Source organism: Lampetra fluviatilis, chromosome 36, assembly GCF_964198595.1.
Source record: "Lampetra fluviatilis chromosome 36, kcLamFluv1.1, whole genome shotgun sequence".
NCBI classification, from domain to species: Eukaryota; Metazoa; Chordata; class Hyperoartia; order Petromyzontiformes; family Petromyzontidae; genus Lampetra; species Lampetra fluviatilis.
The window spans coordinates 101,750-118,368 of NC_136310.1; the positions used below are offsets into that span (position 1 = coordinate 101,750).

The following is a 16,619-nucleotide window of genomic DNA, read 5'->3' on the forward strand; positions in this document are numbered from 1 at the left end:
CAGACACACACACACACAGACACACACACAGACACAGGTCTAATACAGACACACACACAGACACAGACACAGGTCTCATACAGACACACACACACACACAGACACACACATAGAGACACACACACACACAGACACACACACAGACACACACACAGACACAGGTCTAATACAGACACACACACAGACACACACACAGACACAGGTCTAATGCAAACACACACAGACACACACACACAGACACACACACAGACACAGGTCTAATACAGACACACACACACACACACACAGACACAGGTCTCATACAGACACACACACACACACAGACATACACACAGAAACACACACACACACAGACACACACACACAGACACACACACACAGACACACACACAGACACAGGTCTAATACAGACACACACACAGACACACACACAGGTCTCATACAGATACACAGACACACAGACACACACACACACAGAGACACACACACAGACACAGGTTCAATACAGACACACACAGACACAGGTCTAATACAGAACAGCCGGCACAGACTGGGTCTGCTTTCCAATGGCCGTGAAAATGCAGAAAAATATCCATAAGTGGGCCCCATTCCTATGGGAAGCGAGCCATAAGTGGGCCCCAATCCTATGGGAAGTGAGCCATAAGTGGGCCCCATTCCTATGGGAAGCGAGCCATAAGTGGGCCCCAATCCTATGGGAAGTGAGCCATAAGTGGGCCCCATTCCTATGGGAAGTGAGCCATAAGTGGGCCCCATTCCTATGGGAAGTGAGCCATAAGTGGGTGTGCGCTGTGAGATGCAGGTCGGTTACCGAGCCTTCCCCCCGCATAAAAGTTGACAATGCGGCGAATCTGCGTCACAGAGATGGGCGCGAACATCTCCCACTGGTAAACAAAACCATGCACCGGAGAATGGCTACGTTATGTGCATGCCACTGGTGATTTCTAGTCGGCAAAAGGATCGGTTCTGCCATCATGCTTTGTATGTCACGTGAAATAATCGTGTGTAATAATACACACAGCCCCATGTTAAAGCACCAACTCAATAGAGTCAACCCGTGGCTGCTATATTACGGTAGATGGCACGACAGCACATTGGGACAACTTATTGCCATTTGCTCTGTAGACATCATCTCTTACAAAGCATAATTATCATGACTAGAAAATGTAGGACCCTAATGGTCCTCATCTCCATTATAGTAAGATGACAGATCTTATTTGTTTGGAGCTCACACGCACCTTTTTGCCTGATGAACTTTTCGGCGGCGCTTACACAAATTTGTCTGCGTGGAATTGTGCACGCTCTGCTCCTCACAGCACGAGACAAGGATCGTGGCCACATCGTGGCGCACGCAACGCGACACGCGTGACTCGCGACATGTCATAGCTCGCATTGTTTCCACTGGCGAGCCACGCACAACAGTGGACACACACGCGTCGCCGTGGCCTGGCCCGGCGGCGGCGGCGTTATTATACAAGCATGCCTCGCATCGGCAACCTTCGCATGTCAGCCAGCCGCTGGCTTGCCCTGCGAGCAGGTCAACCACTTGTGTATCGGCCATTGAGGTTGTAGTGAGCTGCGCTTGTAGGAATTAAGTGTTAATATGAATCGTGCGACTGAGACTTTGCTGCAGTCTCGGATTTCGATCTGCACTCGAGAATGCGCTTTAATCTCGGGATGGAGTGCGAGATGGCAGCTCGGCGCTGTTGCTTCGGAAGATCAGCTGGGAAAGTGTGAGTCCCCTGAGCTGCCCGCTCACCTTCTCTTTCAGCTGCTTCTGTTTTCACGATTATTGTTGTTTCTGCGAAAATGTACTGTTTAAGTAAATCACCTGAAACCAAACAGACTGCTAACAACTTATTTTATGATGCTGTCTGTGTTGGCAGTGGTGCACAAGCAACCACCATTATTCGTAGCACATTTATGTTCTATGATGAAGGGCCAATGCCAGAAACGTCACTGATTTTATATATTTTTTTATTTTAAAGACATGGTGTTATTGACATTCGTGTTGAGTTTGTGTTGACTGGTAACAACAGTGAGCCCTGGGTATGCTAGGCAACTGAATCATGAAGGCTAACACGAAACAAGACAAGCACGAGCGTGGGTGCTGAGAACCAAGTGGCAGCATAGATAAGAAGACAACCTGTCTCCTGCACATATCCGAGTCCATGCAAAATGATACAAACATCTCTTCCACAACCCAATGGCATTCTGTAAGTGCATAATTTCAGCAGCATTGATTCAATACAAGCAAAATTCTGGACCGGTATTTGATATGCAGTGTCTCATCAGCAGTTAGAATTTCATAAATCAATGCTGGTGAACTGCTAGTCGCTGTAGGGAAGGGACCTCTCTGTTTTCTGTGGGTGCTAATAATAAAGGAAGTAACGACTTCAGCAGCGTGATGGATTAAAAGCGAGAAGTGGAACCTCCTACACAAAGACAAATGTTCCCTGTGTAACCTACACAGGCTGGTGGGGCAAGTATAGTCAGTGAGCACCTATGAATGCCGGCACTTACTATACATACACACACAGACCCACTCCTCATGAACCCAGATAGCACCTGAACACACACACCTCACAAACGCAGAAACCTGAAAATATTCACATTACTGACAAATACAACTCATAAACTTTTGAACACATGTGTCTGCTGAACAGATGCACCTCCAGCACATGTAACTCCCAAGCACAGCTCACACACACACACACACCTCCTATCAATCCACACACATTGTGGACACGTCGTGAACACACACAGACACCTACTAAATATAGACCTTACACAAGCACCCCTCCTAACTATAGACACCTGTTTAACACACAAACACCTGACAAAGGTCCCACGTATATCCTCGAACAGACTGTTGGGGCAAGTGTACACCTGAACACACATGCACATATATTCTTAAGACACACACCCCTCTTAACCACAGGCACCTGAACAGACATACACGCACCGCCTGTTGAACCGCCTGTGCAGTCTCCCACTCGGAGCCACCTGCGCACCGCACACGCACGTGACCCGCACGTGTCGCTCACCTCTGCTGGGCGTGCGCTGGGCATCGTGACACATGAGCACTCTGAGCAGGACGAGTGCCGGCAGCCGGAGGAGCATGGCCCGCCGACCCAACCTCCGCCGCCGTTCCCTCAATCCCTCCCTCCCCCGCGCACGCACGGCCGCTCACCTCCGGCCCGCGCACACCGCATCCCCCAGACACGCCGCCGTGCCCGTCTCTGGTGGCTACGCGGCGTCGATATTTGCGGCGAGGACGACGGCGGTGCGGACGAGCGCCTGGGCTCTGGCGGGAACACAGGGCGAACGCGCGAGAGCGAGCGGCGCGATGCGGCCGGGACCTGTCGAAACTCGGTCGCATTGGCTGGCACCGCCAGCGCGGCCGCCCTACCCCACCGTGGCAGCGGCGGCGGGGAGGCACGCCGAGCGGCCGGGTTCGCGACCCCCGCGCCGACGCGGCGCAGGACGCCCGGTACGGGCTGTGCGTGTAATTGTTCTAAAATAAGTGGGGGAGGAATGCTCTGGCTGTTTACAGGTCTCCAGCAAGCCAGGGTATGCGCAGTCCGAGCCGGAGCCTCGGAGCTCCGATCCGTCTCCGATCTGCGTTCCCGCCGCCCCCCCCCCCCACCAGAGATCCCGGACTCGACCTCGCGAGCAAGCCGCTCACTTCAGGTGGGACGACAGGTTCTTAAAACCGACTCTGCGCGACGCGTGCGACTGCGGAAGTGCCGTGGCCTCTGTGACGCAGCCCTTGTGCCGTACCGGAGATTCCATGGGGATAACTCTTTGGTTCTTTCGGTAAAGTAATGTAGAAATAAATTAAATAAAATAATAATAGAATACGACGTTTCGATTGCAACACAAGCAACCATAATAAGGTACAAATGAATGAGAAAACAAACATAGTAAACTTAGGAATATAATGCAATACAACACAGAGAGTCGGCCAACACAACAGTCAACACCCCATATTCTTAGGTTTTTTCGGTAAAGTCACGTAGGTAAAACATCAAAATTAATGAAAATAAAATAAAATAAAACAAAAATCACGACGTTTCGGAGGCAACACAAGTCTCCGTCATCAGGTGGGACCGTCACAGCCAGATTAGCTGCATCAAGTGAGGCAATGATTCAAGATGTAATCCCTTATAAGCAAGTTGAAGGGGGGAGGAGAGGGGGGGGCTCATCAGAATGTGGTAGCCAATGAATGGAACGTATCTGGAGGGAGAGGGGCCGGAGGGGGGGGGGCAAAAAAATGGACGACGGCTTGGACGCGGTTGCTGCACACGCCAACACAATGGACAGAGAGGGGGAGGGGAGGTCTGATACACATGATAGAACAAAGGAACGAAAATGCCCATGTTTATACCAATGCTGGCTGGTTGATTACGTTCTTCCAAAGATTGCTAAATTTGAGAGAAAGACAAAACATAGACACGGAGACATACAGACAGACAGACACACAAGCAGAGAGAGAGACTCACACAGAGACAAACAGAGACACACGCGGTTCAACTCCATGGGGAGTTGAACCGCTTCCAATGGCTCGCTTACACACCCATGGTGATTGACTGAACTTTTTATCCCAGCAGCCTTTCCAGATCGGAGGGATCGACCCCCAGAGGTGGACACCTTGATTGTGCAGTTACAGGTGGTAGTTCGAGGCGTGGGTGCAGATGAGGATTGGGTACACGAGACAATGAGAGGAGAGAGTTTGTTTATGGAAAGCTTTGGAAGCTTTACTTAATCCAGTTGTGACAAATGCTTATTTACTGCAGCCCTGTGTCAGCAATCAGTTAAATAACTTCAGGTTCTGATTTGTGCAGCCTAGAAACACTCAGACTATGAGTGTGCCAGATATGATGGCCTCGTGAATAGCGTTGTTTCATGTGTAAATTAATTATATTTTTCCAAATAAATTAATTGCTATATCAAGATGTGGACTGTATTCATTCCTCAATTGTTTCCTATGAGAACAGTGAAACATTGTTAATGCTTGTAATTTTACTCAACTACTCTCAAACTGACTGCCAACAAGTTACGATTAATCTTTCAGATGCACCACGTCAAGAAAACCCACTGGAGGGCCACGGCCGTTCACCCCTGTGCAATGCCACCGCGCAGACTCCAGTTCCCAAACCGAGTGGACAAAGTTACACCACTACACACACATCACATAAACCCCCTACCTGAAACCTCACAGCAAGTACACAGGATTCACATGACACTCAGCACACATACAACCTCTAAATACAATTGAAGTTGCATCTCAAGGAACACATGGAGCAAGCCAGGCTGGGAATTCCTCATGCACTTGTACAGCCCACGTTTATGCGCTCCCACATTTCCCAGGGGAAGCGCGGTCGCCGCTTGTTGTAGAACCCAGTGGCTACCTTCTTAACACTGCAGGCATTGAATTAAACATGAAGACATGCATCGTCAGCAGCGCAGTGGACGTTAAAGATCCCATGACGTCATTTCCAAGAGTAGGCCATTGTGTGATGTCACAGTAACCTGTAAATTACTCAATTTGAATATACATAGCAGCAATCATTATCTCCCTCTGCGAAAACTTAGCAGGATCCTCCTGAAAATGAGTCATGAGACTCTATGAGGCTTTCTGAGAATAATAACAAGCTGTATGAAAATGCCTCGGGTTTTCTGATTGAACTCTGAGGTGTATCTCGCCCGCAGGGCCTGGTTAGGTGGCACACTCGCATCTCGGGACTCCAGGCTGAGGAGGTTATGAACTGTACCCTGGAATTTCCAGTCTCAGGTGAAAACGTGTCATGCAGGTGGAGTAATTGAGTAACTGCAATATGCTGGCAGTGGCTTCATCATCAGCGCTCCCTCAAAGGGACCCAGTGACTCACACAGAGACCCATGAACTCACATCGAGACCCATAGACTCACATCGAGTGGAGAATGTAGCCCCCTCAACCTGGAACCTCGAGTCACCACTGCGCGTGTCTCGACCCAGGAGGTGGACACGGGCCGCCACACCAGCCGCGTCGAGCGGTAGAATTCCTCAGGAACAATGCCCTTGCACGCTAATCCGGCTCAATGTCAGCACCGCCACATTAACCACAGCAAGCTCCACACTGTAACCATGCTGCGCTCGGTTATATTAAATCGCTGCTCATGGCCTCGTCTGTGATTTGGCTGATGGTGTCACAGGTAGGCACATACCTAGACTGTGTGTAACCAGGTTGTCCATCACAAGGATTAAACTTCATAAAATGAGAAAATAAGACTTTCAAATTGCAGTTTGGATACCTGAAATAAATATAATTTACTTTTTATATCACGGAGAGCCATACTGAGTCGCAGTACTCTTTTTCAGGATGGTCCTGCTTCATTAGGTTTTTATTTTAAGATGTTTTAGCCAATTGATGTGTTTTTATACAACTGCAGAAAACCGGAGCACCTGGAGAACATCCACACAACACTCTAGCCCCAGAAAGATAGAAACTGATGCCGATCATTCTAGATTTGAAGCTTTCGTGACTGCAAGAATTCATACTCTTTGGTTTTTTTGGTAATGTCACGTAGGTTAAAAGAAAACAAATAAATCCAAAGCAGGCCACCAGCGTGTGAAAAAAGAAGCTAAACATGATAAAACAAAACTGGCTATCAGTAAACTGCATAACTTCAACCGAGATGATGGATTCAGATTGAGCAATCATTGTAAAGATGTAATTAACCAAGTTAAACTTTAGTTACCGTGCAGTTTACTGATAGACAGCCAGTTTAGATGTATCTTCTTAAACATATCCATATTACCAGTCTGTTACCCCCAGCTCCACGCACCACCATCAACATCACCACACGTTGTTTATCATGTTTAGCTTCTTTTTTCACATGCTGGTGGCCTGCTTTGAATTTTACCCACCCAGCAGCATAACAAAAGGCGGCTTAACCCTAGCTTGCTTATCTACTTCTGCCATCTACATGACAAAGGCTCAGTTCCAGCAGCCGTACTGACCATCTCACAACCCCTCCTCTCCCGCGGCCCATCCTGGCTCCTCCCCCCTCAACCAGTACATATAAGGTCGGGTCTCTTGGGACTTATCTTCACTTGATACAGCAATTTTGCTGTGACGGTTTCACCTGAAGACGGAAGCTTGTGTTGCCTCCGAAACGTCGTGATTTAATGTATTTGTTTTATTTTAACCTACCTGATGCCGATAGTCCACTTGCCGTATTGCCTTCCGCTGTCGAGCCTGGGTATGGTACCTCCTCGACACGCACAGGAAGGGAGTTTCACAACTTTGAGCTGTCCTCTTGGTTCTTTCGGTAAAGTCACGTAGAAGGGAAGTAATAAAATAATAAAAATAAAACATAATAAAACAATTCTCTACGTGACTTTACCGAAAGAACCAAGAGGATGAATCCCTGCAGTCACGAAAGCTTTAAATCGAAATTCAACTTTGAGCTGGATTACTGGCGTGCACCGCCACCACCAGCCAGCTACTGCATCGACGTTGCATTACAATGAGTAAGAGGATAGTGATCTGGCTCGAGTGCCATGATGTGTGCCATCCTCTGACGAGGCACTTGCCTGCTCAGAGTCGGTGCCATCATTGCACAGGAGAATAGGGAAGTTACATTTACACAGAGAGATAACTTGCGCTCCATTGACAACTCAGAGCTGGATGTAGGTCTTCCCACACAGTCTCAGTCGTGGGGTTTGTTTGACCATTCTTCACCAGTGCGGGCTGGTGAATGTGGAAGACCTAGAACAAAGTTTAGATGTCACTCACTTCCAGTGGTAGGCATGGTAGGGAATCTAACTCGGCGTGTTCAAAGTGTGGTACGCTAACCACCGAGCCGTCACTCCCACCTTTACCCTTTGTCTGTCGGTAAGTGGCGTTAATATTTCTATCTGAACTCTGCCAGTGTCACATAACGACTTGCTGCTTCAATAAAGTTCTGGATCGGCGTGAGTGGCTGTGTGCGTAGCGTTAGAAATAGCATCGCACAGCGGCGAGGTGCACTGCCGGCACTCCGAGCTGGTGTCACAAACACGTCCAGAAACACCATGGCTCCACAGCAACAGGATACGTCCATTAATCCTGCCCGTACATTTATTTTGAGCACATGGCTCCCTGTGTTTTTGCCGGGGCGCTTCCTGCATTGCAAAAAAACAGCTCCGCAAGCTGAGATTCCCGTTGAATGGCGCGAATCGTGACCCGCCCGGCGATCGCCATGCGCGTCACGGTTCACGTTGACTGCCGGAGAGGCTGGCCCAACGGCAGCCTCGGTGCGCAGCGGTATTGTCATCGTGTACACGAAGAGTGACGGTCTCACACCTTGAAAAAATAAGTCCGGCCCTGCTCTGTAAATTCTGTAGCCTACAATCACCTGACCTAAAGGCAAGATCCATGTGGAGCTTTTTAAAGATGGAGCAATAAAATACAAAAGCACATGGGTTTATATAATTGTCTCAATTCAACCTCATGTCAGTGGCTCACATCTGTACTGGAGCTTCCAGATTTCCTTGTCGCATGTGTTTGTATATGTACATCTATGTGCATCCGTGTAAAAGTTAGCGTACTGCACTACAAACCCAGCAATCCGAGTTCGATTTCTGCTGATGACAGATAACAGCGGTGAATATTTTAACTGGTCCTGAGCCTCCCCTAGGTGGACTAGGCCTTAAATGAGTTTCTGGTGCAGTGTGTAAATATAAACAATGGAGAGATAAAGCCGGCCAGGGGCCTGTGCCGTGCCAGTCTACACAGGTGCCAGCCACCAACAGCACTTGCCTCAACGGTTTGTTAAAGGCTATATGGGGGGGGGTCTTTGTTTTGTACGTCCATGGACGTATGTACGTGTGCGTGCGTGTGTGACTCACGTCTCCATCGTGGCGTGTCGTGCTCCTTGCTATGTCGCGTCCGCAGCTGCCGCTTGTCACGCCGGGCGTCGTTCACGCGGATCCGTGCCGCCTCCGTCTTTGCGAATTCTCCCAGCTCCTGCGTGTACCTCCCATACATCTGCACATGCACACGAGGGCCTCATCGTCAGCATCTTCATCACCAATGCCATCGTCATCATTGTTGTAACCATCATCATCGTCGGTCATCATCATAATCATCGTGTATTGCAGGCAGGTAGCAGATGACATGGGCAATATAAGGCAGTGCAGCAAAACCTGCCATTGTACAGTACTATGCTCCCACGCCTATCCTGCCAGCTTCACAACAACCTGGGCTGATCAGCGGAGTATGGTTTGTCAATAAACTCACAACTCGCATGGCATGGGAAGACCTTCATCCAGCAATGGATGTATACGCAAAACATTTTGTCACATATTCTTTGGGTCTTTTTGTAAAGCCACCGAAAGACCCAAAGAACATGAATTCCTGCAGTCACAAAAGCTTTAAGTCAAGAATTTTGTCACAGATTCCTGATTGGCCACTTATGGCCACGTGGTCAAATTCTTCACAATGCTAAAGCAGCCATGTTAGTTTTGTTGAGGCTCCCCCGATTGGCCGATGCTGCTGCTGTCCATTTTGAGCGCAGCTCAGTCTGGGCCTAAAACATAGTCATCGTTAAAGTCACGTGGAAATAAAATAAAATAAGTAATAGAATATGACGTTTCAATTGCAACACAAGCAACCGTCATCAGGTGTGAATGAATTCTAGCTCGGAGAGAGACACATATACAGAGAGAGAGACAACATAGACATGGAGAGAGACAAGGCTAAGAGAAAGCGAGGGATTGTATGCCATTCATCATCCCATCGATAGGGTTAACGGGTGACGACTGGTAACGAGTGATGGCTGGTGACGAGTGGTAATAGGTGACGGATGTAGAGGCCGACCGAAATTCGGTTTCGGCGCCGAAAGTTGGCAAATAGCCTCTTTTGGTATACTTTCGGTTTCGGCCGAAAGTAAATGTTTTACTTTCGGTCTGGTTTCGGATTGATATTGACTTTCGGTCATTCATCAACTGAAGATCTATTTTTAGAATATAATGCTAGTGCTACATCTATCAGGAAGAGCCTTTGCTATTGATGCCCCCAGGGTCTGGAATGATATTGCCAATAAACTGCAACTTGAATCACTACCTATGAGATCTTCACTCAAAATTGCTCTAGAGGAGTTGTACACCCCTAGCTGCCACTGCTATTCAGTGGCCTAAAATAAAATAAAATGTTTCGCTCCGGATGACCGCTGCAAAGTATGATCTGTGTTTTGATTTAGTGTGCTGATCTTAAAGGTGCATTGAAAATGTTTGATACTCCGACTGATGCTTCTGCTGTTGTGGAGTGACTCATGCAGCCAGCTATGGCTGCAGGGTTTGGTGGTACATGTTGTTTATGTCGTTTATTGTGAAAATTCGGTCACAGTTCCTATGAACACTGTTACATTGCTTTTATGGCTTTATATGTTGTGCGGAGTTAGACTGGTGGTCTTAATCTAAGTTGTCTTGTGGTTGTTGTTGTTGTTTGACTTGCATCCCACTGGGATTTTTGCACACAGCGTTGGTGTACGGTGCTTTTTCTGCAATATTTTGCTGTCTTTTCTTAGATTTTATGTTTGCACATAGTCACATAATCACTTTAAGATGTTTTCTTGTTCAAGTTTTTTTGTTTGTTGCAGTTGCACCCGATTCAAGAGCCGAATGGCTCACAGGGCTATACCTAATAAATGAAACTGAAACTTTCACTCTGCCTATCGGCCGGTCAGTCGGCGCTAGACAATCCAATGCGATAGGCTGCAAACACACACACACGTCAGCAGCAACAGCTTGGGAGCGAGGTTACAGCCGCAACCACAGTCTGCTAATGTATATACGACCGGTCAACAGACGGCAGCCTGTCTGGCTGAATGCGTAAAAACTGTTGTTTCTTAACTACAATATTCGTTTGTTTGGATATAATTACTAAGCAAGTAACACCTAAAGATTTGATATTTAGCAACTCTTACTGCAAGCTCTGAATGAATAGTTCTAGATTTCTTTTTAATTAAAGTAGCATTGCATCATGACATAATTCATAAATCTTGTGTTCGGTAACTTCGGTTATGTACCTTTCTGTTTCGGTCGAAAGTGAAGTTAAACTTTCGGTTTCGGCTTCAGTTTCGGCCGAAAGTAAATTTTTTTACTTTCGGTCTGGTTTCGGTTTTGGCCGGTTTTGGCCGAAACCAGAAACTCAGTTTCGGTCGGCCTCTAGACGGACGAGTGATCGCGGGTGACGACTGGTGACTTTTTTTTATTTTACTATATTTTTTAAAACCTTTAAGAAATTTATTTTTATTGTAGGTTTTTTGCTTTTATTATTTTCAATTTATTATTTTTATTTCATTATTTTAATAGAACATTTTACTTTTATTTTATTATTTTTATTTTCTATTTACGTGACTTAATCGAAAAAACCAAGAATATGAATTCTTGCAGTCACGAAAGTTTTAAGTCTAAATTTGGTGAAGACTGGTAACAACTGGTAATGGGTAACGACTGGTAACAACTGGTAACGACTGGTAACTGGTAACGACTGGTGATGGGTAACGACTGGTAACAACTGGTAACGACTGGTGATGGGTAACGACTGGTGACGACTGGTAACAAATGGTAACGAGTGATGACTGGTGACAGGTGGTAATGTTTAGGACTCTCCACCTCTCCTCTGTTCATAGCCACTACAAGTTGCCAAGGACTCTCCTCCTCCACCTCTCCTCTACATATGTGCCTCTATTATGAGTGTGTCTTGACTGAAATGCATTTTTTGCTCCTTTCAGCAACCATAAAATATTGAGGGATTGTCTTTAAACTTGCAAGGGCTTCAGTTTCACGAGTAAACAAATTAAACCAGGCGTGACCTTGAAAAAAAAAACATGAATTTTGAGTGGCACCCTAACGATTGATTGCTATATTTAGAAATAATACTCAATATTGTATATACATGCACATATTTTTGACATTATTATATCAATTTCACAGCAATGATTATTTATATGCAGAAGAAATAGAAGCATGTGAATGGAGAATTTCTCTCCTTCCTGCCTAGCGACAGAGTGAACTCATGTCATCATAGGGTTATGAACGGGGCGATCTCATGAACTTAAAAACCTGTTGAGCTTGCCCTCTTCTCAACATAACGCACTTATTACGCAACGCAGATGCACGTGCTTTACCAAATCTAAAAGGGAACGCACAATACCAAGGTAACAATAACACATTCATAAAATTCCAGCATTAACATACTTATCAAACACACACAAGGAACACTTAAATGGGTTAGACAGCTTAAGGCTAATGCCGCTAATCTAATTCTGCATCTGCACATTATTCGGAAGCGTATTGCACAAGTTTACGCGGCCCTTGAGAGCAGGTGCCCAGGACACCGCCCTCCCAGGGACGTGCTTTCGTTCACCTGACGGCGGCCCGCGTCGCTCGGCAGGAGCGGGGGCGACGCCGCGTGTCGTACTCACGGCTCCGAGCGACGGTGTCCCGGCCGCGAGGGCTGCGGCAGGGGGCATGACCCAAGAGGGGGCACGCGACCCCCGTCCAATCGCCGCCAGCGCCGCCAACACCACCACTGCGGCGGTGGCAGTGTGGAGGCCCATCCTCGACGCTCCCCGTGACGGTTCGCCATTCCCACAGTGCAGCCCAGCAGAGCCCATTTATGAAAAATGCTCAGCCTCGACCCATAATCAAAACAGTGGATTTTTTTTTTCAAACAAGTACAGGAAGCTCGAAAACCACCGAATAAAACAATAAAGAATGTTTTCTGTCCAACTGGGAAAAATTAAATATGGGAAGGTCTCCGGGACCACGTCGAGGCCCAATGAGGGCTCAGCAAGGAGAAGTATCTGGGAGGAAGCAGTCTGCTTGTTGGGAAGTGCAGCCCTGTGCTCTGGACGTGACCAATAACAGAATTTGCAAGAAAAATTACCAATTTTACCTATAAAAAGAACTGGAGCCCATCCAAGGCAGGGGCGGTAGGAATGCGAGTGCGTCAGTGGTGTCCGAGAGCGGGGAGCGCGGCTGTGCGGAGAGGCCATCGTGCCGGTGCTCACACCCCCTCACTCCCAGAAACAAAGGGCTTCCATCGTCCCATCGTTTTACACCAAATTACACTCCTCGTTCATTTGTTTGATCCAAGACATTCAGACGAAGTAGCAAAGTGGCCAATTTCTCTGGGGATCGCAGACCAGGTGAGACCTGGCACTGCCTCCTACATTTGATGCATCTCCGAAATCTCAACCGCAGTGCACAATAAGGTCAGCAGACCAACTCAGATTAAAAAGTGCTCAATTAAGTGGCGTCGGCGGTGTGCACGCGTGATATAACCTCGACGGCGGAACGCACTTCGTACAGAGTTAAACGCGCCAAACATCCCTCGTGCACTCCTGGCCGACCTCACACGTTCTCCTTGTAGAGATGCAAGTACCCTTGCTTTGCGTGTGCGTACACAGCCCGTCTAACCGCACAATGCTTGTAAAACCGGCACATGCTGTCAGCGTCCTGCTTTGCTAACGGCGTGCAAGCTCTTGAGAGTCATCGTATCTCTCAAGTGAGCCCTTGGCACCATCCGTCACGCGGCGCACCGCGCAGAAACGGGCACCCATGCCAAGGGCCTCGCTCGCTCGCTGCACCGCGGCTGGCGCGCTCCTCCCGGCACGATGGGAGCCACCTCTGTGGGCGCGCCGGCCGTGTGCCGGAATTTTCTCGACGAGTCCCAGCGCTGGCCGATTACCCCGGGATGCACGGGGCCACGTGAAAGTCACCCCGTGCGCTCGCGGCACCGTGCCCGCTCACGTCTGGAGTGGATTCCGCTGTGGGAATTCCAAGCGAGCGAGCCAACGAATGAGCGAGCAAGCACATTAGTATGGTATGGCCACTTCTCGGTGCGTTGTGGTTGCGCAGCGCTCACCGCTCATTTTCGCAAATATCCCGCCATGGTCACGTGTCCCTCAACCCGGTCGTCTGAGTGCGGTGTCCGCGCATGCAGCCAGCAGGGCCCCATCATCGCCACAGAGGGGGTCTCTGTGGCGATGTGAGCCTTGCAGAGTGGCAAGCCAGTGCAGTCACTCAGAGCTCTTACTTGAGAAATACACTTCTCAGGAATGAGAGGCAATCTCTCTGTCTAAAATGCCGCTGGCGTGGTAACCACCGATGCTGCTGCTGTGGCTGTGGAGGCTGTTACTATTGCTGCTGCTTTTTCTGCTACTGTCTGCTGCTGCTACCGCTACTGCTGTGTCTACTGATGCTGTCTGCTGTTTCTACATCTGCTGCTACAGCTGCTGTGTCTGCTGCTCTATCTGCTGCTGTTACTGCTGCCACAAGTGATGATGTGGCTGGCGTGGTGGGGGTGAGTTTGGTGAGAACTTTACAGAAGCATCTTGGCTGAGAGGCAAGAACACCGAGTTTTATTTGTAGTCTAATAATGGCTGCGAGAGATTAATGGGATTCCGCAGGCACTGATTTGATGGTGATACCCATTGACGCTATGAGATCGTGTGTGGGAAACCTCGACTTTTGACATCCAACCCCATCTATGGGTTTGCGAAGGCAACGGGTGCACACCCCTCGAGACTCTGAGGCTGCTCAAGGTAGCCGAGTGTGGGTGCCTGTTTGTAACCACAACTGTCTATGCCCTCTTGTATAAAACACAGAAAGGGATAATCCCCATTAATTTGGACTATTTTAAAGGACAAAACGAAGTACTGGTGGTGTTTTATGCAACCGGACACTGGTTTCAAATTCCATTTGATGATATCATGATGGTGATGATTGACTGATAGATGATGACAGTTTTGATGATTAATAGTTTGATGATGATATTACGAATTAATTATGATGGCAATAATTGAAGATGATCACAATAATGACAGTAACAATGGCAATGGTGATGATGGCGGTAGCGTCAGCAGCCCTGTGCTCGAAGTCCGTGACTCTCGGGGCTGCCTCTGTTCACCCTCCGCACGTGACTCTTCAAGCCAGCGCGTCAGCCTTGTTGTGTTTTGTTTAAAGCGCGCACTTCCACTAAAGGTATTCGCCGGGAATGGAAACACAGCGGCGGAGGAAAGGTCAAGTTCCCGGCACCCGCCGGAAGAAACTCCCACGGGCACAGTGGCCTTTGCTGAGCTATTAATAGCGGCGGCGGCGGCAGCCCCGTTGCCCCGAGGCAACGGGGCTGCCACTTCAGCCCCTGCTCCCTCGGTCTCGGCCAGCGGAGAGTCACGCTCGCTGCGGGGAGTGCCACCCTCTGACCCGGACGCCCCCAACTCATCGCCACGAGCGGCGTAGCACTCGTGGTGTGGGTGGTGAGCCGCGGTGTGAGATGGGCCCAGTGTTCTCACGTGCAGAAGTAGTTTCGTGGCACGGGAAATCGAAGTAAAACACCGTCTCATTATTTAATTAGTATGCTTAGTTAAAGCCAGATGAAAGCCCATGGAGGCTAACCAGCTCTCTATGAAAGGAGACAGAAGTTACACTCACAATACAATAAAACACGTAATCAAGGTCAATCACTGTATTGTGCGAAACCTTAAATACTCATCATCAGGGTTATCATCATCAGCTATGGTCAACCCACTGCTGGATGAAGGCCTTCCCAAGCCACCGCACCTCTCACGATCCTGCGATGGAATAACCACACCGCCATCGTCTCGCAGATCCCCATCGCTGTTTCACATCCTCCACACTCCAGCTCTCTCCTGGCGAATCCCCTTGCTGTGGTCTCTAACCCCCCCCTGTCTCCCTTTCCCCTATTCGGAGTCGTCGGAAGGATGTTTTAATGAGCGGGACAGCAGCACGTGGTCAGTCTTATTCCTCTCAAGGCGGCACTGACCGGGAATGTCGATGTTGTTTTCATTCCTTTTTTTGCTAACTTAATTAAATTTACTTATTTAAAAATTAAGCAAATCTTCCAATTTTAGTCCTGTTGTGCTATCGGTGTTGCATCATGTGTTAGAGAAATGTAATCCATCCGAGCGGCCTCTTACCTAACCCCCATGGGCAGAAGATCCCTACACAAACTTTCTCTCCTGCATAGGAATGTTATTATTTAACATTGATTTATGTTTCTGCAATATTTCGATTTATCACACGACACAGCTCTCATTGTTCTGATAACAATTTTCTTTGTTGATGTACTTTAGTTTATTTGTTCAGCTTTTATAATTTTGGTGACCGAGGTCACCCTTGCAAATGAGACGATCCTGGTAACTTAAGTTCACAGCTAGCTAAACTAAATAAACTTGAAACATGATGAAATAATCCCACGAACGAGAGTTTGGCTTAAACTGCCGTGACGTGGTGTGTGGCTCTGGTCACTGCGCTGTGGCATGCCACTCAGCCGTAAGTTGCAGTCAACCCGATTATTTTAATTCTCAGACGTGGAATTTGGCAAAATTGTGTTTAAAACCAACTTAAATGAGATGGTTTTAGTACGGTCATCGGTGTTAAGGCTCAGACAATCGAGTCGTTACACTTGAGGACCTGGTTTTTCTCATGTACAGCTGAAACCCGGATGCGAACCCTCACTTCAGCACTGTTGGACCATTGCACTGGCCTCGAAGCCACCAGGGCGGCTGTGTAAATGAGCCGAGTTTACGTGAACGAAGTC

The 16,619-nt window shown here is 48.1% G+C and overlaps 1 protein-coding gene across 5 annotated transcripts in view; it reads right to left on the reverse strand.

The window, feature by feature from the left end:
- Window positions 1-16,619, reverse strand: part of LOC144944978 (chloride channel protein 2-like) — a 111,863-nt gene that overhangs the window by 55,646 nt on the left and 39,598 nt on the right. For 4 of the 5 annotated variants that reach the window (XM_078873098.1, XM_078873097.1, XM_078873099.1 and 1 more), the window contains exon 3: window positions 8,897-9,035. In XM_078873098.1, coding sequence (XP_078729224.1) covers window positions 8,897-9,035 — 139 coding nt within the window. Of the gene's footprint in view, window positions 1-3,065; window positions 3,284-8,896; window positions 9,036-16,619 lie in introns of those variants that run through there. The other variant, XM_078873100.1, reaches the window with a different exon arrangement.